The 23,333-nt window shown below is 36.4% G+C and overlaps 6 protein-coding genes, 1 long non-coding RNA gene and 1 pseudogene across 7 annotated transcripts; all 8 read right to left on the bottom strand.

The window, feature by feature from the left end:
* Positions 1-260: 260 nt before the first annotated feature.
* Positions 261-3,970, bottom strand: LOC125593944 (probable LRR receptor-like serine/threonine-protein kinase At5g10290). Its single transcript, XM_048770296.1, has 11 exons — positions 3,775-3,970; positions 3,422-3,534; positions 3,217-3,349; positions 3,079-3,150; positions 2,860-3,003; positions 2,698-2,769; positions 2,554-2,619; positions 2,223-2,293; positions 1,995-2,135; positions 835-1,571; positions 261-747 (listed from the first exon to the last, which is right to left on the bottom strand). The coding sequence occupies exons 2-11, from the start codon at positions 3,504-3,506 to the stop codon at positions 433-435; spliced, it is 1,836 nt and encodes a 611-aa protein (XP_048626253.1). The 5' UTR covers positions 3,507-3,534; positions 3,775-3,970; the 3' UTR covers positions 261-432.
* A 2,073-nt stretch (positions 3,971-6,043) lies between these two features.
* On the bottom strand, positions 6,044-6,926 carry LOC125593943 (EPIDERMAL PATTERNING FACTOR-like protein 1). The gene is made up of 2 exons (XM_048770295.1): positions 6,620-6,926; positions 6,044-6,526 (listed from the first exon to the last, which is right to left on the bottom strand). Exons 1-2 carry the CDS (start codon positions 6,722-6,724, stop codon positions 6,281-6,283), a joined length of 351 nt encoding a protein of 116 aa, XP_048626252.1. The 5' UTR covers positions 6,725-6,926; the 3' UTR covers positions 6,044-6,280.
* A 1,114-nt stretch (positions 6,927-8,040) lies between these two features.
* On the bottom strand, positions 8,041-9,521 carry LOC125593941 (40S ribosomal protein S6-2-like). The gene is made up of 4 exons (XM_048770293.1): positions 9,331-9,521; positions 9,182-9,246; positions 8,943-9,000; positions 8,041-8,867 (listed from the first exon to the last, which is right to left on the bottom strand). The coding sequence occupies exons 1-4, from the start codon at positions 9,334-9,336 to the stop codon at positions 8,247-8,249; spliced, it is 750 nt and encodes a 249-aa protein (XP_048626250.1). The 5' UTR covers positions 9,337-9,521; the 3' UTR covers positions 8,041-8,246.
* A 372-nt stretch (positions 9,522-9,893) lies between these two features.
* Positions 9,894-10,571, bottom strand: LOC125593942 (histone H3.2). Its single transcript, XM_048770294.1, has one exon. The coding sequence runs from the start codon at positions 10,503-10,505 to the stop codon at positions 10,095-10,097; it is 411 nt and encodes a 136-aa protein (XP_048626251.1). The 5' UTR covers positions 10,506-10,571; the 3' UTR covers positions 9,894-10,094.
* A 609-nt stretch (positions 10,572-11,180) lies between these two features.
* LOC125593940 (protein DETOXIFICATION 28-like) lies at positions 11,181-13,662 on the bottom strand. Its single transcript, XM_048770292.1, has 9 exons — positions 13,318-13,662; positions 12,938-13,225; positions 12,586-12,839; positions 12,397-12,483; positions 12,263-12,319; positions 11,922-12,160; positions 11,722-11,840; positions 11,546-11,635; positions 11,181-11,433 (listed from the first exon to the last, which is right to left on the bottom strand). Exons 1-9 carry the CDS (start codon positions 13,597-13,599, stop codon positions 11,347-11,349), a joined length of 1,503 nt encoding a protein of 500 aa, XP_048626249.1. The 5' UTR covers positions 13,600-13,662; the 3' UTR covers positions 11,181-11,346.
* Positions 13,663-14,848: 1,186 nt separating this feature from the next.
* LOC125593947 lies at positions 14,849-18,402 on the bottom strand (annotated as a pseudogene).
* Positions 18,403-19,159: 757 nt separating this feature from the next.
* LOC125593946 (classical arabinogalactan protein 4-like) lies at positions 19,160-20,080 on the bottom strand. The gene has a single exon (XM_048770297.1). It carries the CDS (start codon positions 19,877-19,879, stop codon positions 19,460-19,462), a length of 420 nt encoding a protein of 139 aa, XP_048626254.1. The 5' UTR covers positions 19,880-20,080; the 3' UTR covers positions 19,160-19,459.
* A 2,685-nt stretch (positions 20,081-22,765) lies between these two features.
* On the bottom strand, positions 22,766-23,326 carry LOC125593945. The gene is made up of 2 exons (XR_007329713.1): positions 23,140-23,326; positions 22,766-23,018 (listed from the first exon to the last, which is right to left on the bottom strand). It is a non-coding gene; the product is annotated as an uncharacterized LOC125593945 (long non-coding RNA).
* Between the last annotated feature and the right edge of the window lie 7 nt (positions 23,327-23,333).

Genomic DNA, 23,333 nt, shown 5'->3' with positions numbered 1-23,333 from the left:
CATTTTCTTTGTCAACTGGTTTGTATCTATGTTTTATCTAAACATTTTGGATATTTAAATCAGATTTATTTTGATTAGCCATGATAGGATACGTATTACGTAGTCAAGTATATTCTCGATGAGTCAAAATATTTATTTATAATATTCAAACCCACGCCTATAACGGAAAGAGAAATCGCATTAGATATACAAGACTAGTGTGACAAATCTCAAGTGACATTATTATGCACGACTACTCCAAGGTTGGAGTCAACGAGAAAAGTCAAAATAAAACTATTCAAAAGAGGTAACAATCAAACATTGTAGTGCCCAATTCTCTTACACAGTATCCAAGTCAAAGATAGCCCATGAAAACAAAACATGTACACACTTGACATTACTGAAATGTTTGAAACAAAAAACTTTACAGTAAAATCAAGATTTGATGTTTGGTCATCTCCCACCTGATAGTTCAATAGCATCTTGGTTATTCATAGAATCCTCACCCCAATCAAACCTCCTCTGCATCCTCTCGAACTCGTGACGTCTCGTGACCTCCACGTTTTGCCACTCTTCCCACCTCTCCGCAAGACCTTCTCCTTCCAGCATCCTCACAACTTCAGACATCACCGGTCTATCTTCCGGTGAGCCTTGCGTACAAAGCAAAGCCACTTGTATCATCATCTCCACTTCTTCTTTCACATAATCTCCATCCAAGTTCTTATCCACAATAGCTCCCAACCTCTTCTCCCTTTCCAGCTTCTTCACCTGTCCAAAACCAAAAAAAAAAAAGATTATAATAGTAAATAAAAGGTTAATTGTGTTACAAAAAATAAATAAAATAAAATTACATACGTGGTCAAGCAACAAGACATCATCTTCTTCCTCCAAACGTGAAAAATCTATAGCTCTTTGTCCTGTCACAAGCTCAAGAAGCATGATCCCATACCCGAAAACATCGGTCCTCTCCGATGACTTCCCTGTAGATAGATACTCCGGAGCAATGTGACCCATTGTTCCTCTAACCTGAGTAGTCACATTAGTCCTCCTAACATCAACCAACTTAGCCAACCCAAAATCACCAACCACGGCCTCAAAATCCTCATCCAGCAACACGTTAGCAGCCTTCACGTCTCTATGTATGATCTTAGGGTTGCAATGCTCGTGAAGATACTCAAACCCACGCGCCGCTCCTAACGCAATGCGTTTCCTAGTCTCCCAGTCAAGAACCGGGTCCCCCGCCTTGATCTCTCTGAGACGGTGCGCGAGGCTGAGGTTCTGCATGAAGGGGTAAACCAAGAGGCGTTCCGTTTGAGTGGTGCAGAAACCTATGAGGCGGAGGAGGTTCTTGTGGACGGCTACGCTTATCATCTCGACTTCTCGCTGGAAAGCAGCGTCTCCACCGGGAGATTCGAAGTCTGTGAGTCTTTTGACAGCGACTTTGGTGTTGTCTGGAAGCACTCCTTTGTAGACTTTCCCGAAGCCGCCTTGGCCGAGCACGTTCTTTTCGCTGAAGTTGTCTGTGGCTAGTTGGAGCTCTCTCCATGCAAATCTTTTTAGCTGTCCAAATGCTATTCTCCTGTCCACTTCACCTAAGAGATAAAGTTTGAAGATTTTAGCCTCTTTATTTCACACTATTTATCATCAAATAGGTATATGCATGATTCTAAAAAAAATCGGTCTAGGCGACAAATTAATCCTAGACAAAATGATTTTCTTAAACCATTCTAAACCGGTTTAAATTGTTCTAAATCAGTTTAAATTGATTTTAATTAGTTTAAATTGTTAGATTAAGTAATAATGTTCGATAAATCCACATAATTACGTTTCCTTTGTTTTGTATATCTAATTTTGATAATTCGTAAAAATAATTTTATAATTAAACCTAAAAACTAAAATATTTTATATAAATATAAAATAAATCAATAATTCGTTAACCACTTCGAATAATTTGCCTAGCTAGTCTCAACTAGTTACCGTCTGGTTATTTTTTGAACATTAAGTATATGACAGACCTGCAACATCGACGAACACGTCACGTTTGTATCCTTTATGCCTATCCCTGCAGAACAAAAACACCAAGATTCCAAAGAGTATGACTGTAACTCCGGCAACAACTCCTGCAATAATGCCAGTTTTTGGCTTGCTTGAATCACCTATTCACCACAGACAAGCGCCATCAGCAGAAATAAAATAAAATAAAATAAAATATGGCTCAACCAATCCCAAAGTAATGTAGCTACCTGAACGAGCAACCTCAGATACACAAGAATGAGGTTGACCAACACCACAATTCAAGTTGTTTCCTGTGAAACTACAGTTGATAAAAACCATATCAGATTACTGCTAAAATTAGGCATGTGGGTTAGTTCGCAATTCGGTTAGTTCAGGTCCGTCGTACTCTCACCAAAGTGAACCAAAAAGAAATTTGATTCGGTTTTCGGTTAGTTCGGTTTCAAAATTTTCTACTGACGTTTTGGTTTTCGGTTAAATTTGACTAAAATTTGAAAAATCACTGCCAAACGAAGTGAAAAAAAAAAAAAACAGATTCATCTTTAAAGTAGTGGAACATACTTGTATTTTGGGATCTCAAATAGAGTTTGAGGAATCTGGCCACTGAGATGATTGGAATCAAGCAGACTGCAAAACAATGTGATTAAGACAAAGAATGCTTTTAAAAAGATGGGAAGCATAGAAACAGAGAGAACAGTAACTTACAGATTTATCAGGTTTGGAAGACCAGTGAGTGACACAGGGATAGTCCCATTAAGATTATTCCTACTCAACGTCCTGCTTAGCCAAATACACAATGAATAAAAAGACACATGCTCCCTCTCTATACAACAATGTGCAGCACTGGAAGGCAAAAAGCTTACTTACAAGAACTGAAGCTTCTTGAGATTACCAAGAGTGGACGGTATAAACCCACTCAGCTCATTATCCTCCAAATCCAAACTAGTCAAGCTAGTCAAGTTTCCAAACTCTTCCGGTATTCCACCCGCTATTCCATTCCCCTTCAACGTACTAAAAGAAATAACAGCAAAAACGCTTAGGACAGAATCTGTTTGTAGGATGTGTTACGCTAAGTTAAAAACTTACAGAGTCTTGAGTGTTCCGAGGATTCCTATTCTTGAAGATAAAGTTCCATTGAAGTTCATGTCTGACAAGGTACTGCAAATAAATAAATAAATAAATAACTTGCTTGGAGAGTGAGTGACACTATAGAATCCAACTTACAGAGAAGTGACAAAGTTTTTGTCATCGCAAATGACTTGAGACCAAGTGCAAGGGTTCACTTGGTTCTGGTTCCAGTCACTAAGCTGATTAGGCAATGCGCGTAAGGACATCCTCAGCGCAAATAACGCATCCCCTGTAAACATACTTACTTCAATTAAATACAAGATCTCTCTCAATGAGATAAAGACAAGTAACCAATCATCACCTTGAGCGTCTGGTGAGACTAATGACAATAAGCAGGCGAGAATCAAAACGGTTAAAGTCAAAGCCATCTTCTGGAAAGTGAACATGTTATCTAGTGAATTTGGTTTGGTCCATCTACAGAACAAAATAAAACAAAAAGTTTCTTACTTTGAATGGATCTGATGCTTAATAGCAATTCCTCGTTGACTATGAATCAAAAGAGTTTCTAAATTCAATAGAAGTAGCTAAAAAAGTTAAGAGCTTTCACTAGAACACGAACTGCTCAGTTTCTGAGAACGATTTAATGACCAATTAGCTCAAGAACAAGTGAGATTAAGACAAGGGCAAAAGGGAAAGAACGATGGATCCACAAACCTCGTACCGGAGAAGACAATCCCAAAAAGAAAAGGAAAGGAAGACTTGGCAGCTCGAAAGATTGGAACAGAACCAAAGAGAACAAACAAGAAAAGGATAAAGCTTTGTCTTTTCGATTTTGTGTTCTGTATAGACTTTTGTTTGGTAAATCGCAATTATCACTCTCGCTAATGGCGATGTCTGCGGGAAAAGTCCGATGCTGGTCCACCCCTGATGCTTGTAATAATATTTTTTAAAAATCAATTAGTTAACTTTGATAATGATGTTTTCCAGTGTGATTAATACTATAAACTATGTATTGCTACGTACTCTTTTCATTTTGTTAAATATATTTTTTATGTATTTTTATTAGGTTATACTAACTCTGGTTTCATTTTAATTGTCGTTTTGTACTTAGACACACAGATTAACAAAATATTTAATTTTATATATTTCTAAGTAAAACCAATAGAAAAATAAACTGAAATAAAAATCAATAAATTTGTATTGAAATCATAAACCGGCATTGAAACAAAATTTTTACTATACAATGACAATTAAACTGAAACTAAGGGAGTAACTCTTTACAACGTTATAACTCTACTTATTAAAGTTTAATTAATTATAAATTATAAAAATAGTTAATCATAAAAATAATATATTTGTAATTAAAAATTAAAAAATAAAAATAAATACGCATGAAACTATTTTTAAAACAGAATGAGTATCAATTACGATACTTGCATTAGCTGTTTATATCTGTTTTGCGATGTTTACAATTCTGCCGGACATCATCATCACTTATGTATGTGTAACAAACTTACGTGTGTATGTTCGCATGCAAACATAAGTCTAGTTTCATTTTATAACCGTCACGAAAGTAAACCAAATTAAAATATGTTAGTTTTTGATAAAATGGATTTCATTAGGTTGCTGGGGTTAACGAGATCAGACAAGATCGTATAACTTTGGTTAACTAAAACCAGACTAGATCAAAATACGCACGTTTTTGTTATGTTTTAGATTTTATTCATCCAATCGCGAATGTCAAATTATCTACATGTGTTTTTGTCCGTTATTAGATTGGACCAACATGAATTCACATTCTACCTCCAATGTTCTAAAGGTTTATGTAAATATTGAATGGCCGACTAAAAAAATGTAAATATTGAATACATTTTCTAAACAATTTTCACATTACTGAAACGCATAAAGTACAACCTCAACAGAGTATATGTCATAACATAAGTTATTGCTAGATATGTCAGACTATATAATATATTTGTACGATTCTATCTCACAGAGTATATGTCATAACATAAGTTATTGCTACAAACGTAACGCATCGTGTGAACTATATCCAGTTAAAATAACGTCATAACCTCATATTTTCCCAACACGCAAGAACCAAACAAACAATCGTCGATTCACATTTCACAGAGCTTATCGTGGAGTCTGGAGCTCGGCGCCTCCGGGGACGATCCAAGACCAATCCATGATTGATGATCTCAAAACCCCAACATTTCCTCGAGTGTCTCTCTGCTATCGCCAGCCGCCCAGCACAAGTAAGTAATGTTCTAAAGGATTCATAAACTAAACTCCGTTTTAGGTTTTGTCGTTTGATGATTAGATAAAAACTTGCGGCTATACTCGACACACAATTATAATCGTACCATCTCTTCTATTTTTTTTTCGTGAAGCAAACTTATAAACATGAAGCTGCATGGTGATGCTGTCATGTTGGCAAAAAAAAAAAAAATCACTCTCAAGAGGAAATAGTTACATTTTTGGTTTCATAGTTGATTAACAGTAAAAACCAAAACTTATTAATGCACATGTTTTGTTGCTAATCGGTTGCTTTATTACTGTGAAGCTACAAAACAAAGAAAAAAAAAGAAGTTAAAAGCGATACTAATAATTGTACTGAGCCTTGCCTTGCTCAGATATGGGTCTACAGATTCACGAGAAGAGACTCAAACAGTAACGTGTAGGACATCAAGGCAGGTGAGACAAAATTGATTAATCAATTTTGACAGTGTCTTGTACCGTTCACATCAAATCGTATTCATTCTTTTCCAAAATTTTAGTTATAAGTAGTACCATTCAAATTAAATCTTATTCAATTCTTTCCATAATTTAAATTACAGAATACGTTGAATATGTATCTGTCCATTTGTATTAAAAACAAACTGTAAAGTATTGGGTTAATTATCATTTTTAGCTCAAAAGGATTTTGTCAGTACAAAACTTAAAAGTTGATGAAATAAATTGTGAACATGCAAACGTTAAGGAATCAAGAAGACAGACTTTATATTAGTAAATTCAATTGAAAAAAAAAACCAAAAAATGTTGAAAGATATGAATGCCGCAATTACATCTCTCTGCAAAGGCAATTATCAAGAACTTTTGATAATATACAAACTGAGCCTTAGATTTACAAAGAATCCAAAGGACATTTCTACTCTCAATAATTCAAAATCAATTTTAAGTAACTAAAAAAATAACAAAACCAGAGGATGATGGAGATTTAAGGGTTATAAAAATGACCATTGCAGTGGCATTTCCAGTCCATGGGTTTGTAGTTAGAATATTGACCAAGAACGGTGGTTAGTGAGGAAGGAGGCCGTACAAATCCACCGGCAAACGGGTCAACTCGGGTGCGACCAGGGAGAGTGGGAACTTGAGTGGGCATGCAAGGATGGCAGCTATTGCATTTGTTGTGGCAGCTTGGTGGTCTAGAACCTAGCCTCGCTTTAACTTCTACTAAAGCTACCTGAATCAGAAAGCAAACCATTCACTTTGGAGCAATCAAAGTGGAAAAATGAGGACAAATTATTTGAGAGAAAGATAAGGATGTGTTGATTACTTGAGAAGAACTTGGAAGCTGGACAGGTTGAAGAGAGGATGAGACTTGTGGAGAGATGAAAACAAGGAGAAGGAGAAGAAGGGTGGGATTGTAAGTAGTGAACATGCTGGTTTTGGAAGTCGGGAGTTATCACCATACAGTAGAAACTTTCATGTGAGTCTAGAGAAAGTTTGAAGACTTTGAAATCAAAAGAGAGAGGCTGGGTCTAGGAAAATAACAAGAGTCTATGATAAGAAACACAGAGACAAGTAGAAGAAGAAGCATTTATGGTTAGAGAAAGAGAGAGGGATGTAAATAAGGGGTATAATGGTAAACTGAGAGGAATGTGAAAGGAACAAGACAGAGTGGGGAAGACAGAATAGGAGGATACATATCAGAGGAGAGGCTCAGAAACTAGTCTTTCTTTCAATGTGTCACTTCAATCTTTCCTCTCATTTCTTTCATTTCATTTTATTTTGTTCATTTTATTATATAGTACTTGTTATCTCCTTTGCATTGTTCATTTTAGGCTTATAGCTTTGAGTTTTGACCAAAATTTTACATCTCATAATGGAACAAATCAACAAAACATGCACTGTTAGTTTATTAACTGATTTGACGATGCCTTCAGATTTTGGTTTGAACATATCAGTAGTAAACCGGGTTCAATGAGCTAAAATCCTTGTGGTAAAATATTTGGTCAACAGATGAGCAATGTTTAGCCTAATAGAACAGTTGCAGTAATCCGAATATAAATCTGATAGGATCTATGCTGATTGCTTAAACGAACCACATTCGTATATAAGTAGTATGCGTTGAATGTCGAATTAATATTCTTAATACCAAGATCTTTAGACTTCATTAATTGTTTCATCCTTCATTACTATTGCTAGCTTTTTCCCAATAACAATTAACAGTTTATTTAAATGTTGAGTGAAATTTTCAACGGTTTAAAAAGAGTCTAATAACGCTACATTTCACCGGTAAGTTATCTGTTTACTGACACATAGCACTGAGTTTTCCTTTTATCAACAGAACTTCGAAAGCAAATAAGGAAAATTACTGAGTAGCAATAGTAGTAAAAACTAAAAACCACAGTTTGACTGAGTTTTGATTTTCAAATAAAAAGGAAAAAGAGGTAAAAGTTTCCTATTACATATAATAATGGTAACTAAAGATTGGTAAAAAAATTGAATATCTATATATTAATTTATTCATAAATATTTTATTAAATTATATATTAAAATAAAATTCGAAATAATAATATTAGTTGGTTTAATAGCATGTTTATAACTCTTCCTTTGTTTAAAATATAGTTTGATATAATAAAGCTTAAGAATACTTATTAGTTATTAATGATTTACAAAATAAACTTATATCTCTTCCTCTGTTTAAAGTATATGAATGAAGCAAAAATTATGAAAATTATGAACTTCAGAAAATAGTAAAATATGATAATTATAACATAATTAACTTGTGAAGTTTTTTAAATCAACACGTTTAGAAAGATGAATATAGCATAACACTGAAACAATGAAATTTCCATAAAGAGACGTTCAAAATGGCGTTTTCATGCAACTGGGGAACCTCTAAATACGAAAACAGAAACGAACTCGACAGAAAGAAACATCTCAATCTTAAAAGGGGTCTAGGCAGCAACGGGCTTAGCGGCAGCAGAAGAGAGTCTAGACCTCTTCTTGGCCAAACTCTCACTACGGCGATCACGCTGCTCCTTAAGCCTGGAGGCGAGAAGCTTCTGGTACTCAGCCGCATCAGCGTTAGCCTTAGCAATCCTCTTCTTCTTGTCGGCAATTCTAGCTCTCTTCCTCTGAAGAGTCAAAGGAGTCACAAGCCTCTGGATCTTGGGGGCTTTGCTCACTTCCTTACCTTTCTTGTTAGTGAATTTGCGCCGGTAAGTGTTTACATACTTCCTGACATCATCATCCTTTCCAAGGTTGAACAGTTTACGGATCTTAGAAGCTCTCTTAGGTCCCCTCATCCTCGGCTTCTCGGTATCGGTAAGCCCGGGAAGATCCTTCTCACCCTTCTTGACAATAACCAAGTTAAGAACAGAGAGGTCTTGGCTGACAATGCAACCGCGGACAGACTTTCTCCTCCTCTCTCCGGTCCTCCTTCCGTGTCCTCTGAAGCAAGGAGTGCCTCGGTGAAGCAAGAGACGGACACGACCAGGGGTGAGAACTCCCTGTTTCATCGGGAAGCCTTGCTTGTCGCATCCTCCCATGATCTTGAACACGTACCCCTTAAACTCCTGCAAATATAGATTAAAACACAAATTAAATTAATCATTTTAAAGACAACTAAAGTAAATATTATTATTTTTTACCTCGCCCAAAGCATCTCCGCTAACTTCCTGAGAAAGCCTCTTGTCGTAAAAAGCACGGCTGCGACATAACAACCGAAACTTAAATCATTTGTCACGACAGTTCATGTCGGTCCAATTTCGATATTACAGCAGGTGATGTTCCACATTGTACACTCAATTAACTTAAACTAAACTAAAGCTAATCGATTCCAATCACAAGTCTATTGTAAGGACAATAAATTGAAATTTAAAGATCTTACAGCTTTTGGTCGTCATCGATCTCGAGCTTCTTCTGGCATCCAGTGGTCGGATTCGCGACGTTGAACTGCGATACAAAACAAAATCGAATGAAATATAATAACACATACAACTCAAGCAGGGTATCGAAGGAGAAGATGAGCTAGCTAACCTTCATAGTCTCCGATTGAAACTGGCACTAACAGCTGCCTGCGTGAGAAGATGAAAGATAAATATCTCGCGGCGCAAAACGGCAGTGAAGAACTAGGGTTTTTATGCGGATGAGCAAAATGTCCACTTATACTAGGCCAGATAGATATCATCACAATAGGCCCATATTTAATTATAACGGGCCTTAAGGCCCACGTGTTTCTTCTAGTCATAGTATCTTCTCGACCAAAGCTAGTTAATAACGAGAGGTCAAAGTTACGTGATTCATTTCCCGGTGGAATAGTCAAACCGTTAGTCCACGTACCTTTCCTTCTTCATAAAAATTATAACCAGTGATGTATTATAACATCATGTCCCTTGTGTGCTCTCTCAAAACCGAATGGATTCTGTGTCTGGTTTAGACCGGTGACTACAACTACATGCTTCGGTAATGTAGTGACTAGTGTTATGTACCTTCGGTAACTATCTCAATTTTTCTAAGATAATGATTTTGATCAACAAAGAGAAACGGTTGAATGATTTAACACACCAGACAAGTAAAACAAAAAAGAATAGCAAGAGAACTGGGCAAATAGTTTTTTTATATTAAACAAGAGAGATTCTCGTTGGGACATTTCGACGAACACCTTCACGACTATGTTAACAGAGACTAATCCTAAACAAATAAAAAAAACAAAACACGAGCCAAGCTCTACAACAAAGGAACACATAAACTAAAGACAAACTAAAATCCCAGAAACAGATTTGCCCATCAACGAAGAGTCTTCAAGCTCTTTCACCGCGGATCCTCCTCGCGAGCTGAATATCCTTGGGCATGATCGTTACCCTCTTAGCGTGAATCGCGCAAAGATTCGTATCCTCGAACAAACCCACAAGGTACGCCTCCGCCGCCTCTTGCAGAGCCGCGACGGCGCTGCTCTGGAACCTCAGATCGGTTTTGAAGTCCTGAGCGATCTCGCGGACAAGACGCTGGAAGGGGAGCTTGCGGATCAGAAGCTCGGTGCTCTTCTGGTACTTCCTGATCTCCCTCAGCGCCACGGTTCCGGGACGGAACCTGTGCGGCTTCTTCACTCCTCCGGTGGCCGGAGCCGACTTCCTCGCCGCCTTGGTTGCGAGCTGCTTCCTCGGGGCTTTGCCTCCGGTGGATTTTCTCGCGGTTTGCTTGGTACGAGCCATTTGAGATTCGAAAAGGTTTGCTCTTTTTTGCTTAGTGAGAGGATGTGATTGATGAGGAGAGTGAAGGCTGTGGTGTGTACTTTTATAAATGAGTTATTTATTCTCATCCGTTAGATCTTTTTGCTAATCGACGGTTGATATTGGTTGTAACTATGCGATCCGCGTCGTTGCTTGTTTAGCCAATCAGGATGAGTTGTTTACTTTGCTATCCGCGTCGTTTGTTCACCAGCCAATCAGAATGAGTTATTCTTTCTTCCGGTTTATTTCTCGTTTCTTTGTTGCGAATTGTAATTCATTAACATTATAATCTGAATGATCAATCATTCCTTTGTTGCTGACTTTAAATTATATCATGATTTCTAAGAAGATTTTCTGCTGCTTAAAAAAAACAGAATAATAAATTTGTTTTAAACGTGTGATTGTGAATGTGTTTTGTAGTTCCATATCTTTTAAAATACCAAAGAGCACGCCTATATGGTTTAGTCATGAGGACTGATGGACTTGTAGCTTAGATTACATCATGATTTGTGACGTAGAAGTGTGCTCACTCTATTTATTCTACTATTAACATTCATAAAAAGAAAACAAATCGTCCATTGCTACAGTTTCGTCTTATAAAACCGAACCAGATATTACACCGGTCCAGTAGTTGGCCATTTTTTGTCATTATAAATGTGATTGAAATGATTGTTTTAACGCTGAATTTTCATTCAATAAAACAAAGGACGAGTGTTGCTCAGGGAAGCCTTAAAGAGAGGGGACAATGCATATGCAAACCGAAAAAAACAGAGAAATGCAAGTAGAAATTGTATGCCGCTTACTGGTTTCCCCTGCGCAATGTCTAGTCCTTCTGTCTCGGGTCCTCTTCGCTTTTTTTGGTTGCATCCGAGACAGACCAGTTCTGAATGCGCATACTTGCTTTTCGTGCCTACAAATTTTAAAGAAAGATGTAACAATTGTATTGGAAACACATAGATGAAGATGAAATAAACCATATATATAAGCGAAACAAAAGCAACAAAACAAACAATTCGAGTTACCTCTTTCTCCCAGTCACATCTCATAACAATAGAAATCAAAATCAATGTTTGAATGGCGGTTCCTCCGAATATCATACCAGCCCAAATGCCCTATAGCAATGAAATTATAGATATAACGAGATTAACGTTGCAAATTGCAATATTGATATTAAATAAAGAAAGAAAAATAGGGTTACCTTGACACCAGACTTGAAAATCCAGCCCATGACATATCCTAGTGGAAGTCCAACGAAATAATAGCATCCCAGGTTTATATATGCCACGAATGATTGCCAACCCGAACCAACCGCAACACCTAGTCAAAAGTCCTCTCACAACTGTTCACCCGAATTATTTTGAGATAACAAAACGAAAATGAAATGGTTTTATAGCGTACCGGAAAGAACCGGTTGGATACTGTTGAGAAGAATCGTGAACGCTAAAAGAATAGAGAGATCATTGACTGCTTCTATGACAGTTTCACTTGAAGAAAAAATCCAGCCTATTTGATCATGAAAAAATACTACAAGCACCGAAAATATTATTCCGATGATTAACGATTGTGTTACTGATGTGATCATTGCAAATCTTGCTCTTTTTCCACTGCCAGCTCCTAACTCATTCGCCACTCGTACGCTACAAGAGCACGTGATTATAATTAAGGACTGCTTAAGCCACGAACTAGCCTAACCAGAGATCTAAACGAAAATTAAAGTATATATATATATAATCAATTACCCGGTCCCCGCAAAGAAAGCAAGTGGAATCATCATTTCCAAGCCATTTATCGACATGCTGCCAATGAATTAATATGTTATAAAATCTGTGAAAATCATATCTAATATACATATCAATCCAAAACTATGACGTACCATATAGACAAAGAGTCGACAGCGATTTTTGTATCCTTTAGATTTCCAGTCATCACGATTAAAATCCTATAGTACCAATATTCCAAGCTGTACTTGATAAAAAAACTACTGTAAGAAGTTGTGGTCCCATGCGTAAACAAAACTTTTTAAAAAAAATTGCCACACAAGTGGCGTTTAGCGAATTATTACCAAAGCATGACACCGGAGGACGTGGAGAGCTTAGCAAATTCCCATAGTCTGGTGAAAGCTTCCATGGAGAAACCGGTCCAAGTGAGCGGGCAACCGCCGCAAGTTGCATAAGCAAATAACATTAAGACAGTGAGCCACCACGACACATTAATAGTAGCCATGGTCCCTTTGACTCCAAGTTTAAGACCGTATACAAAAAGCCAGCACACAAATATGTGAACTACAAGTGCCACTCCAGACACAACTGCAACCACCTGGTATTGTAAGAAATATATCAACCAAACACATTAAGAATTAACCGCCAGGGGACTAATAGCCACTTATGTTGCGACCTCTTAATTTAGTTACATACCCTATTCTTGAGCTGGCATTGGAAGAATCGGCTGAGAGGGAAATAGAAGGCAAACGCGAAATGTGTAGGAATGGCCCAAACGGCGATGACACCGGAGAGCTCGGCGATGTCTTCAGGCTGACCGAAGAACTTAAGAATTGGAGACGCGAATAAGTACATAGGAAGGAGAAAGGTGGCGAATAAGAAGAGAACAATCCAAGAACGCTGCATATACACTCCCAACATATCATATTTCTTAGCTCCAAACGCTTGACCGCACAGCGTTTCCAACGCACTCGCCATTCCAAGCTGCATATATATTCATATATATATATAGAGTTTATTTTATAAACTAAACATTATAATATAAGTAGAAAAATGTTTTTGTATTGAGTGAATACAAGGAGGCCTAGATTGAAGCCGATGATGACGTTGTTGACGATGGATATGGCGGCTAGTTCGAGCTCGCCAAGGTGGCCGGCGAAGGCCTGAGTGATGACCAGGATTGAGTATGTCGAGACTCTGGAGAATATGGCCGGTCCAACTATACGCCATAGCTTCTTGGTCTCTATCCATATCTTTCTCTTTATTTCTCCGTCTTCCTCCTCCGCCGCATATTGATCCCTTAACAGAGGAATCTTCGCCTTCTCTATACCTTTTGATGTGTCGTCTCTTTCTATCATCTTCTCGGAAGTAAAGAACGTGGAAGAGAGTGAAGACTAGATATGGGAGTGAGGAGTCCATATGAGAGTAAAGCATTTTGAGTGGACACTCGGCCACCATGCGCGCGGTCAGGCCTTTTTTGTTTTTTACTAATATCTTGTCCCGATTCAACCAATAATTTAGCATGCATGTTTGTTTTCAATAAGACGAAAAAAATTAAATTAAATTAAATTAAAGCATTTGTAGAACAAATTCATAAAGAATTTTATTTGTATATATACAGCCTATACCTGATATACCACATGCAGTTTGTCCTTTTGGTTTTCTACTTATTTATTATGACCTTTTTCAGAGAACGGATCTTAGAAATTATTAAGAGATACTATGCGAATGTTTTATGAATTTTTTTATATCAATTTAACTTTCAACCAAATTTGGGTAGAAGAACATAGCAAAACTCTGATACACCGGAGAAAACAACAAGCTGATTACAAAACGAAAAAGCTAGATCTAAAGCAGAAACAACGTTTATAGATCAGTACAATTTTATTTTCTCGATCGTTTCAATACCTCTTAATATTAGAAAAACGAGTCAAAGATTATATAATGTGTATATATTTTGTTTTTAAAATTATATAATTTTGGGCTTTTCTATCTATAATTTCCAGCCACCGCTGATAATATTGCATGATGCATCTAAGGTATAAATCACCAATCCAAATAAAAATGAAATAGTGCCCTATACTACTATGCGATTTATTTATTATAGTCATAGACTCATAATCAACATTCTATTCTGATTCTGTTTGTTCTGTTATATTTTTCTTTAAATTCTGTTCTACGCTAATCACACATTATATATTGTCTATTTAATTAACATTCTCTTACCTGCTGGTATAATTTTGACGATAAAGTAATAGAAATGTATATTATTTAAACAGTTACCTTTTTCATAATCATCTTTGTTCAACAACTTAACTTCCCACGTTATTTATGCTACTTACGTCCACATTGTTCGATATCATAGATCCAACAACTCCCTTTTCTATCTTGATATTATTCCATACTGTTTAAAGTTCCCTCTTCTATATAAGGCTGTGCCACTTTATTCTCATAAACTATTGAAAGAATTATCCACTTTATCACCCTTTTAAAAGAATGTCGTGGATCTACTACTTTCACAAAGCTGTTACAGAATTGGCACATTATCGTTCATGTCCGTTCAAACTTTTTCGTAACAATGTCTGTTCAAACTTCTCTAGAATATGTTTTGCTTTACCAAAAATTGACCATAAAAACCTAACACTTAAAATTGGTAAGTTCATATATTGATCTATTGTAGTCCACAAAACTGCCATGCATGTACCCATCTTTCCTAGACTTCTAAATCATATTCACCTTATGCTCAAAACTTTGGATCATCTAACATTCTAACTTGATCCTAAACAGGAGTGATACCATATGCAAATAACTTTTTAATCAAGAAAAATTGCAAAGTGAAAGTGACTTAGTTTCGTATTCGGAAAGGAACACAAATCAGTCATTGCTCGAGTTACGGTTGACAAAACCAAACCACATATATATATGCTTCTCCGTTCTACCAGTTGCCAGTTACAAATCATGTGAGGATATAATGATAGCGCATGTGCCTGACTCTTTATTTTACAACTGTATACAATTTACTTTAGTTTCTTGCTTCCGAGTCTGAGATAGACCATTTGTTAATGCGCACACTTGCTTTTTGTGCCTATACATTTGAAATAAAAGACGAAACAATTGCATTAAAAGACATGCATGGAATTAACCATATACCTGAACCATAAGCACAAAACAAATTTTTTTTTTTAGTTACCTCTTTTTCCCAGTCACATCTCATAACAATAAAAATCAATATCAGTGTTTGAATCGCGGTTCCTCCGAATATCATACCGGCCCAAATGCCCTATAACATATATAACATTACAAGCAACATACTTATATAGATTAAGAACTTAACCTTTAAATAGTATTGAGTTTTATTATATAAAAACTGGCGTTTACCTTAACACCAAACTTGTAAATCCAGCCCATGACAAATCCGAGTGGAAGTCCAATGAAATAATAGCATCCCAATTCCCAAGTTTATATACGCCACAAATGATTGCCAACCCGAACCAACGGCAACACCTAATCAAAAATATAAAAGTCACCTCACCACCAGTGACCCGGTTTATTTTTGGAATAACACACAAACTGATTTTGTCTCTGTGGCGTACCAGAAAGAACTGGTTGAACACTGTTGAGAAGAATCGTGAAAGCTAAAAGAATAGAAAGATTCTTGACTGCGTTAATGACAGCTTCACTTGAAGAGAAAATCCAACCAATTTGATCATGAAGGAATACAACAAGCACCGAAAATACTATTCCGATGACTAACGATTGTGTCACTGATATGATCATTGCAAACCTTGCTCCTTTTCCATTGCCTGCTCCTAATTCGTTGGCCACTCGTACGCTACAAAAATAATATAAACCAAACTAAACAAAAATTAAAGTATCCACACGATAGTAATAAAAACGAGAGATTGGTATAAGATTACCCTGTCCCGGTGAGGAAAGCAATTGGAATCATCAGCTCCAGTCCGTTTATCATCATGCTGCCGATGAACAATGCTATTATTAAAAATAGTTAAAAACTATTATATGATAGTTTTCCATATATTTAGTATATTAATTTTCTATATATCAATAATTAACGTACCATATAGATAGGGAGTCGACAGCAATTTTTGTATCTTCCAGATTTCCAGTCATCAGAATTAGAATCTTATAATACCAACTCTCCAAGCTGTCTCGAAAAAGCATACCATAAGAATTTGTGTTTTTATATATCGTAAACTAAATGGAAAAAAAATATGCGACAAAAGTGGTGTTTAACTAGTAATACCAAAGCATGACTCCGGAGGAGGCAGAGAGATGAGCAAACTCCCAAAGTCCTGTGAAAGCTTCCATGGAGAAACCAGTCCAAGTGAGCGGACAACCGCCGCAGGTGGTGTAAGTAAATAAAATGATGAGGTTTAGCCACCATGACACGTTATAACAGTAGCCATTGTCCCTATGACTCCAAGTTTAAGACCGTATACAAAAAGCCAGCACACAAATATGTGAACTGCAAGTGCTATTCCAGATGATATTGCAATCACCTGGTGGTAATGTAATACAGTATCAACCAAACACCATTAAGCAATAATAATATCAAGAACATATGAGTGATTATTAATTGTCATTGTGAGTGATATTTATCTAAATGAAACACAAATGAGTTAGGTTAAAGTTGTGACATATATACCCTATTCTTGAGCTGGCATTGGAGGAATCGGTTGAGAGGGAAAACGAAGGCAAATGCGAAATGGATAGGAATGACCCAAACAGCGATGGAACCGGAGAGCTCGGCAATGCATGTCGTCAGGCTGGCCAAAGTACTTAAGAATGGGAGTTGCAAAGAAGTACATCGGGAGGAGCAAGATGGAGAATAAGAAGAGAACAATCAAAGATCGCTGCAAATACACTCCTAACATGTCATATATTTTCGCCCCAAACGCTTGACCGCACAACGTTTGCAACGCACTCGCCATTCCAAGCTGCATATAAGAGAATTTATAGTTTCTTGATATATAAACATTATAAGGTAAGCCAAATAAAGATTTTTATATGCGTGTGTGTATACCAGGAGGCCGACGTTGAAGCCGATGATGACGTTGCTGACGATGGAGATGGCTGCGAGTTCTAGCTCGCCGAGGTGGCCGGCAAAGGCCTGCGTGATGACGAGGATCAAGTTGGTCGAGATTCTGGTGAATATAGCTGGTCCAACGATACGCCATAATTTCTTAGTCTCAACCAATATATCTCCGTCGTCCTCAGCTTCATGTTGACCCCTTAACAGAGGAATCTTCGCCTTCTCTACACCGTCTGATTCGTCGTATCTCTCTCCCATCCCCGAGCTTCTGGAAAATTATAAAATGATCAAATAAAAGAGTAGCAGATACGTGTTGACACACACAATATATTCAGAAAATGATAATAGGGAGATTATAGAAACTGAACCCGTGTTACTTGTCTACTTATCGTCGACATTTTATGGAAAACAAAACATTTTTTGTTTTGTTAAACATCAATGGTTACCATATATAGTCTCATATGATGATTAAATAAAAAAGCAGTAGCAACTAGCAAGAAACCCTCGCTTTCAAGATGATTTATTTTACTATTAACGCACCATGAGTCAGTTACTTAATCATGATATACCAAATCTTTGACTTCCCTCAATACGCCAACTACGTCCACACTGGCTGTTGTCATGGACTTAACTTTCATTTGATTTTATCCATATTGTAATTAAGAATTTATTCATCTATATAGAGCCGAGTCCCTTCACGCTCATAAACTAATGGTTGCAAAACCAGAGAAGATGTTAATATATATGCTTATTTCTCACCATTCACCAAACATGGCATTGCTTAGGTTTTGGTTTGCATAACTGGATAACTATATACATCGATTTACTGGCTTTCCAGATTTCAATTGATCAATCATACGATGTATATTTTAATCATTTGCGGGTGGAAACACATTCTTCTGTTTCGTGCATCCCACCGTTTTTATGCGCAGAGTTGCAGACTACGTGCCTGCATGCAATGACTGCATGCAATGACATATATGTTATATAAACTATATAGGTGAAAGATAACAAACAAATACTAGACAATATATTCATTTTTGGAAAGATATAGTATTATAAAATTGAATCCACGAGGAAGTATTAAAAATTTTAACTGGAATAATTTTATATCTATTTTTAGTTCAAAAAACCTTAAACGTGTAATAGAAACAGATACATAGCGCCAAACTCCGGTGGGAAAAGTCATCTCTGTTGACTTTTAGTCATCTGACTAAAGATTTTTTTGTCCAGACTAAATAATTAATACGGTGATGCAAAGTTGCAAACATGTTGGCCTGTAAATTTAGGAATTAGTGTAGCCTATATATGTATACAGTATATAAGAAGCAAAACGATCTAATATCGCTGCATAAACATTCCCAATTTGTAATCTCTAATAGACTTGAAATATTTTCTTATAGGCTACACGTTATATTAATCTAAGCCCGAAAAAGTTGAAGCCAAGTGTTTTTTCAAAAAAAAAAAAAAGTTGAAGCCTAGTGTGAAGTTGTTGATACTTGAAATGGCTTGGAGTTCACGATAGCCGAGAAATGGCCTCCGAAGGCTGAGTAGTGATGAGGTTGTAAATAAAGTTTTAAAAGTTTGAACTGGTGGACTCGTTGTCTGAACTGATATGGCCCAACATTTTTGTTCTGGTAACACTGTAAGCTTTTTGTCTAACCATTTCTTGAGGTGGTAATGAGATTTGGCTAAGTAATATATAAGATAGATAGACTACTCCATTAATCACGCAATTGATTTTAAGCTGAAGCCCATAATAAATTTTATGGCCTAAACTCGAATCTAACGTATCCTCAATTATATATGGAACTTTTCTTTTCCACCCAATTTCAAGTTTAAGAATTCGTTTAAACTAAACGAAAGATTATGAAATTATTTTATTAATCTATGATTTGGATTTACATAAACAGATCACTCCTCTACACACACACTTCCCATTATAAATTACACGTGTCAACGTTCCATTAGTTCTCACCATGAATCACTTACCCCGGTCCGACAATACACGTAAAGTATAATACAAATTTAAATGATCAAATAGCGAAATACGAAAATAAAAGAAATACTCACATAACACCAAAGATTTGAAATAATTGAGGGAATAAATAAAGAAAAAAAATGAAAATCTGAAATTTGAAACAAATGTGAAAAATAAAAAGATGTTAAGCTAAAACGGCGGTGTACATAACAGCAGCGAAGACGGTTCCGGCGATGAAAGCCTTGTTGGAGAAAGCGGCACTAGGAGCAGGCGCATCCTCTGAAGGCCCTGGAGAAAGTCCGCTAGGGCTCGAGGCGGGACCTTCTGGTGCTGGGGGAGAGGCGCTAGGAGCATCAGATGGAGAAGGAGCAGCCGATGGTGGAGTGGTGGCAGGGGCTGGAGTCGCGGCAGGTGGTGGAGTGGTGGCTGGAGCTGGGGTTGCGGCGGGAGGTGGGGTGGCCACTGGAGGAGGAGTAGCGACAGGAGGAGGAGTAGCAACGGGAGGAGGAGGAGTAGCTGTGGGAGTGGGAGCTGGGGCTTGAGCAAGTGCAACTGTGGCGAAGAGAGCCATTATCAAGAAAACTTGGACACTTTTGGAACCCATTTCTCTTTAGAAGATGTTTATTCTTGATAGTGAGAGAGGTTATGAGATGAGAGAGAGAGAGAGAGTTCTGAAGTTGTGAAAAATGGAAGAGGACTTATAAAAGGAGAGAATATGAAGTATTAATTAAAGAAGATTTCTAATATCTTTTAATATAGTATAGTAATATATGCAGACTAACATGCAAACGCATAATTGGAACATGGGGTGTACTCTCCGAGGCCGAAGCATTAATAACATTTTCCAAAAAAATAAAAAAAATCATACAAAATTGAATCTGTGATTGTATTATGTGTATCGATAATGACAATTTGACATATTTTAGAAGGTAAATCGATTTAAACATATGGAAGATAGATATCGTAAAGATTAGTCGGATGAAGACTTAACATCTTTGTTATGTTGACTTTGCTTAGTAGACAATCCACAGACCATGATGTAACGTTAAATTAGACAAAGTTAACCTTGATTAGTTAATTAGAGCTGTGATTGGATGGTGAATAAATATAATTGGAGAGAGAATCCAATATTTGTAATAATATGATTTCAAAGATCATTAATGTTATATGACGTGACAAATGTGTGAAGACAGCTAACATGTCTAGTTCAAGAATCAAGAATTGCAACTGCGGTTCATGCGGTTTGCGGGACAAGTGCGGATTTCTTACAAAAACAGTGCGGTTTTGATAAAAAAAAGTAGTGCGGTTTTGATAAAAAAAGTAGTGCGGTTTTGATAAAAAAAAGTAGTGCGGTTTTGATAAAAAATAATGTTATTTTGATAGAACAAAAATTATGTAAAATAATTATACTAATACAATTATAAATTATTTTTTTTTGCTTAGTAATAATATCATATTTAAAAAAAAACCTTAACCGGATAGAAACAATATAATATACAATAAATATATATTTCACATTTGAATTTAGAGTTTAATGATTATAACTTATGGTTAAGTATTTATAGCATAGGTTAAGTTTATGCATGAGCAAAGAAATGGGAACCGGAAATTTAAACCGGAACGAAAACAAAAAACCTGAAACATAACTGGACCGAAACCATTACATACTCGAACAGTTTCTATGTTATATATTCGAAAAAACAGATCCAAAACCAAACCGAAAACAAAAAGAATATCTGAGTATATAAAAATATTAATTGTCAAAATATAATTAAAGTACTCAATATTTTATCCAAACTACTCGAAATATACGAACTCCAATGATTTATTTTGGATATTTGACGGTTCCATTTTATTATCCAAACTGACCTAAACCTGCAACTACATGAATTGATCAAAACCAAAAAATTGTATGTTTTTATATGAATTTTTTAGCCCTCTACCCAAACTACATGTCACCTGAAATATTTAACCCGAACTGAACTGATACTTGAAATTAATTATAACTTATACATATGGCTCCGAATGGTGACTGCGGTTTGAGCGGTGTGGAACAAGCGGTTCAACTGCAGTGCGGTTTTAACAGTTATAAAAATGTATAGATATATAGTATATGTAAAGATTTTTGTTACTGTTAACTGCGGAGCGGGGCGGGACGATGGTCACCATTCGAAACCATAATCAATTTATATGAAACAGTGCAACCATATATTTAATAAATGACTATAACATGTATTTCTTATAAATCTGTTTTTGGTAAAATTAATTATTACTATTAAAAAGTAATTTCACAATAAATAAATAAAAGCAAAACCGCAAAGCTATCTCAAGTACCGCACCATAATCAACGTGGAACCATGACAAGTGCGTTATTCCAAAAAGTAGAGCAAACAAAAAAAATTGTTTTGGGTTTTGACAAGTGCGTTTTTCACAGCAAATACGCACCGCTTTTAATCAATTGTGTGAATGGTAACTTTATTAATTTTCTTTTTCGTTATCACAAATACGCACTATGTGAATGGTGAAATATTAATTGCTTCACAAATTCCGCACTTGAATTCCGCAATCAGATGTCTCCATTCATTACCTTAATCCACTTGTTATTTTTTTTTTGTCAAACAATCCACTTGTTATTTTAATTTCTTATATATATACAACAACGACCCTTTTATATAACTTTGGCATAGTAAAAGTTATCTTATTATATAGCAAATAAATATTATAAACAGTAACGATGATTAATCCCATGTGCCTGACCTGATAATTTGATTAAGTTTTGTGAATATTATTGGTGTTGTTACCGTTGCTGGACATTGCTAATAAACCCGTTGGAAATAGCTGTCAGTGAATATAAAATAATGTTGATAGACACAAAGTATGAATAGAAAGAAATAAACGTATAAAAAGATACGTCGTCTGGTAATAGCCTGTAAAGCCTATCTCAACAGTGATTCAGAAGGTAAGATGTCCTTTTTAATGTTTTTTCGATTGAATGTATATTAGTGAATCATTCATAGTTGGCAATGTATTGCCAGTTGTGATGAACGAACCTAAAAATTCATTATGTTATCTTTGACTAATAGGGCCAGCTACTGATCCACTTGTCTCGACTCATGCAATCGAAATGAGTTAAACTGAAATTCCATTACGATGGATTTCGACTGATAAACGCCAAAAAGGAAGATCAGAAGCTAAAAATAATAATTAAAATGGGCTCAGCTGTATGCCCACTGCCCAGCCATTACGATGATACAAAAAATGGGCTTCGTATCGTTCCATGCATACAATGCAGCCTAGTGGTCCAACTACAATCTCGATGTTATGCATCTCCTTGTCCTTGTGCAACGAGATTCCACTTCTTCGATTCTTGTATACGTGTGAGCACGTTTATGGTTGCTCTATGTTGAAGTAAAATTTCATTCACCACAAAACACAACCCCCAAGAATTTTGGTTTCCCCGAATCAAGATTCGAGTATAACGAAAAGAAGGTTTTAAGCAAAAAGTCAAGAGATGACAAATCCTTAGAGAACATAGTTTAAGACAATATTAAATAGAGTAGATCATCAATCATCATCAAGCTGTGCACATAAATTTTCATAAACACTTAACACTTCAATACTTTTTTTTGGTTCAACAGTTTTGAGCAAAGGTTACGGGGGATGTTGAGATCGAAATTGGTGGCGGAAACACGGCTCATAACACTCTCCCTTCCTCAAGCTCCTCATGCCTCGTCCATCTGCTCCTGAACAAAGAATATTAACAACTCAGCACACACAGTTCTCGAACATATCAATGTGATGCATCAGACCACGGTTGACCAAATTCCTATCCACACTAAGATGCGAAGAAGAGAGTTTACTAACCTGCATATCAGAGGTCCAGAGGGTAAGATTGTCCCTGAGCAGCTGCAAATAATAGAGTGCTGTCTTTGTACGACTCTTCTCCAAGAGTGTCACTCAGCTATGGTTCTTCAAAAGCCTACAGAGACAACAGCCAAGCAGTAGTCAATAACCCCATTAAGTCCAACACACATCTATAAAAAAAAAAAAAAAAAAAA

The sequence above is a fragment of the Brassica napus genome (assembly GCF_020379485.1).
Source record: "Brassica napus cultivar Da-Ae chromosome A2 unlocalized genomic scaffold, Da-Ae chrA02_Random_11, whole genome shotgun sequence".
Classification (NCBI taxonomy): domain Eukaryota; kingdom Viridiplantae; phylum Streptophyta; class Magnoliopsida; order Brassicales; family Brassicaceae; genus Brassica; species Brassica napus.
This window is presented reverse-complemented; position numbering and strand designations above follow the sequence as displayed.

Coding starts and splice junctions, on each gene's coding strand:
- LOC125593940 (XM_048770292.1), bottom strand. CDS start 13,599: ATGATAGAAAGAGACGACACATCAAAAGGTATAGAGAAGGCGAAGATT. Junction 12,320..12,396: donor GTCGACTCTTTGTCTATATG/GTACGTCATAGT, acceptor ATTCATTGGCAG/CATGTCGATAAATGGCTTGG. Junction 11,434..11,545: donor GATGTGACTGGGAGAAAGAG/GTAACTCGAATT, acceptor TAAAATTTGTAG/GCACGAAAAGCAAGTATGCG.
- LOC125593941 (XM_048770293.1), bottom strand. Junction 9,001..9,181: donor ATCGATGACGACCAAAAGCT/GTAAGATCTTTA, acceptor GTTATGTCGCAG/CCGTGCTTTTTACGACAAGA. Junction 8,868..8,942: donor GCGGAGATGCTTTGGGCGAG/GTAAAAAATAAT, acceptor CTATATTTGCAG/GAGTTTAAGGGGTACGTGTT.
- LOC125593942 (XM_048770294.1), bottom strand. CDS start 10,505: ATGGCTCGTACCAAGCAAACCGCGAGAAAATCCACCGGAGGCAAAGCC.
- LOC125593944 (XM_048770296.1), bottom strand. CDS start 3,506: ATGTTCACTTTCCAGAAGATGGCTTTGACTTTAACCGTTTTGATTCTC. Junction 2,620..2,697: donor CTTCCAAACCTGATAAATCT/GTAAGTTACTGT, acceptor ATTGTTTTGCAG/TCTGCTTGATTCCAATCATC. Junction 748..834: donor ATGTCTTGTTGCTTGACCAC/GTATGTAATTTT, acceptor GGTTTTGGACAG/GTGAAGAAGCTGGAAAGGGA.
- LOC125593946 (XM_048770297.1), bottom strand. CDS start 19,879: ATGGGTTCCAAAAGTGTCCAAGTTTTCTTGATAATGGCTCTCTTCGCC.
- LOC125593943 (XM_048770295.1), bottom strand. CDS start 6,724: ATGTTCACTACTTACAATCCCACCCTTCTTCTCCTTCTCCTTGTTTTC. Junction 6,527..6,619: donor AGCTTCCAAGTTCTTCTCAA/GTAATCAACACA, acceptor TTTCTGATTCAG/GTAGCTTTAGTAGAAGTTAA.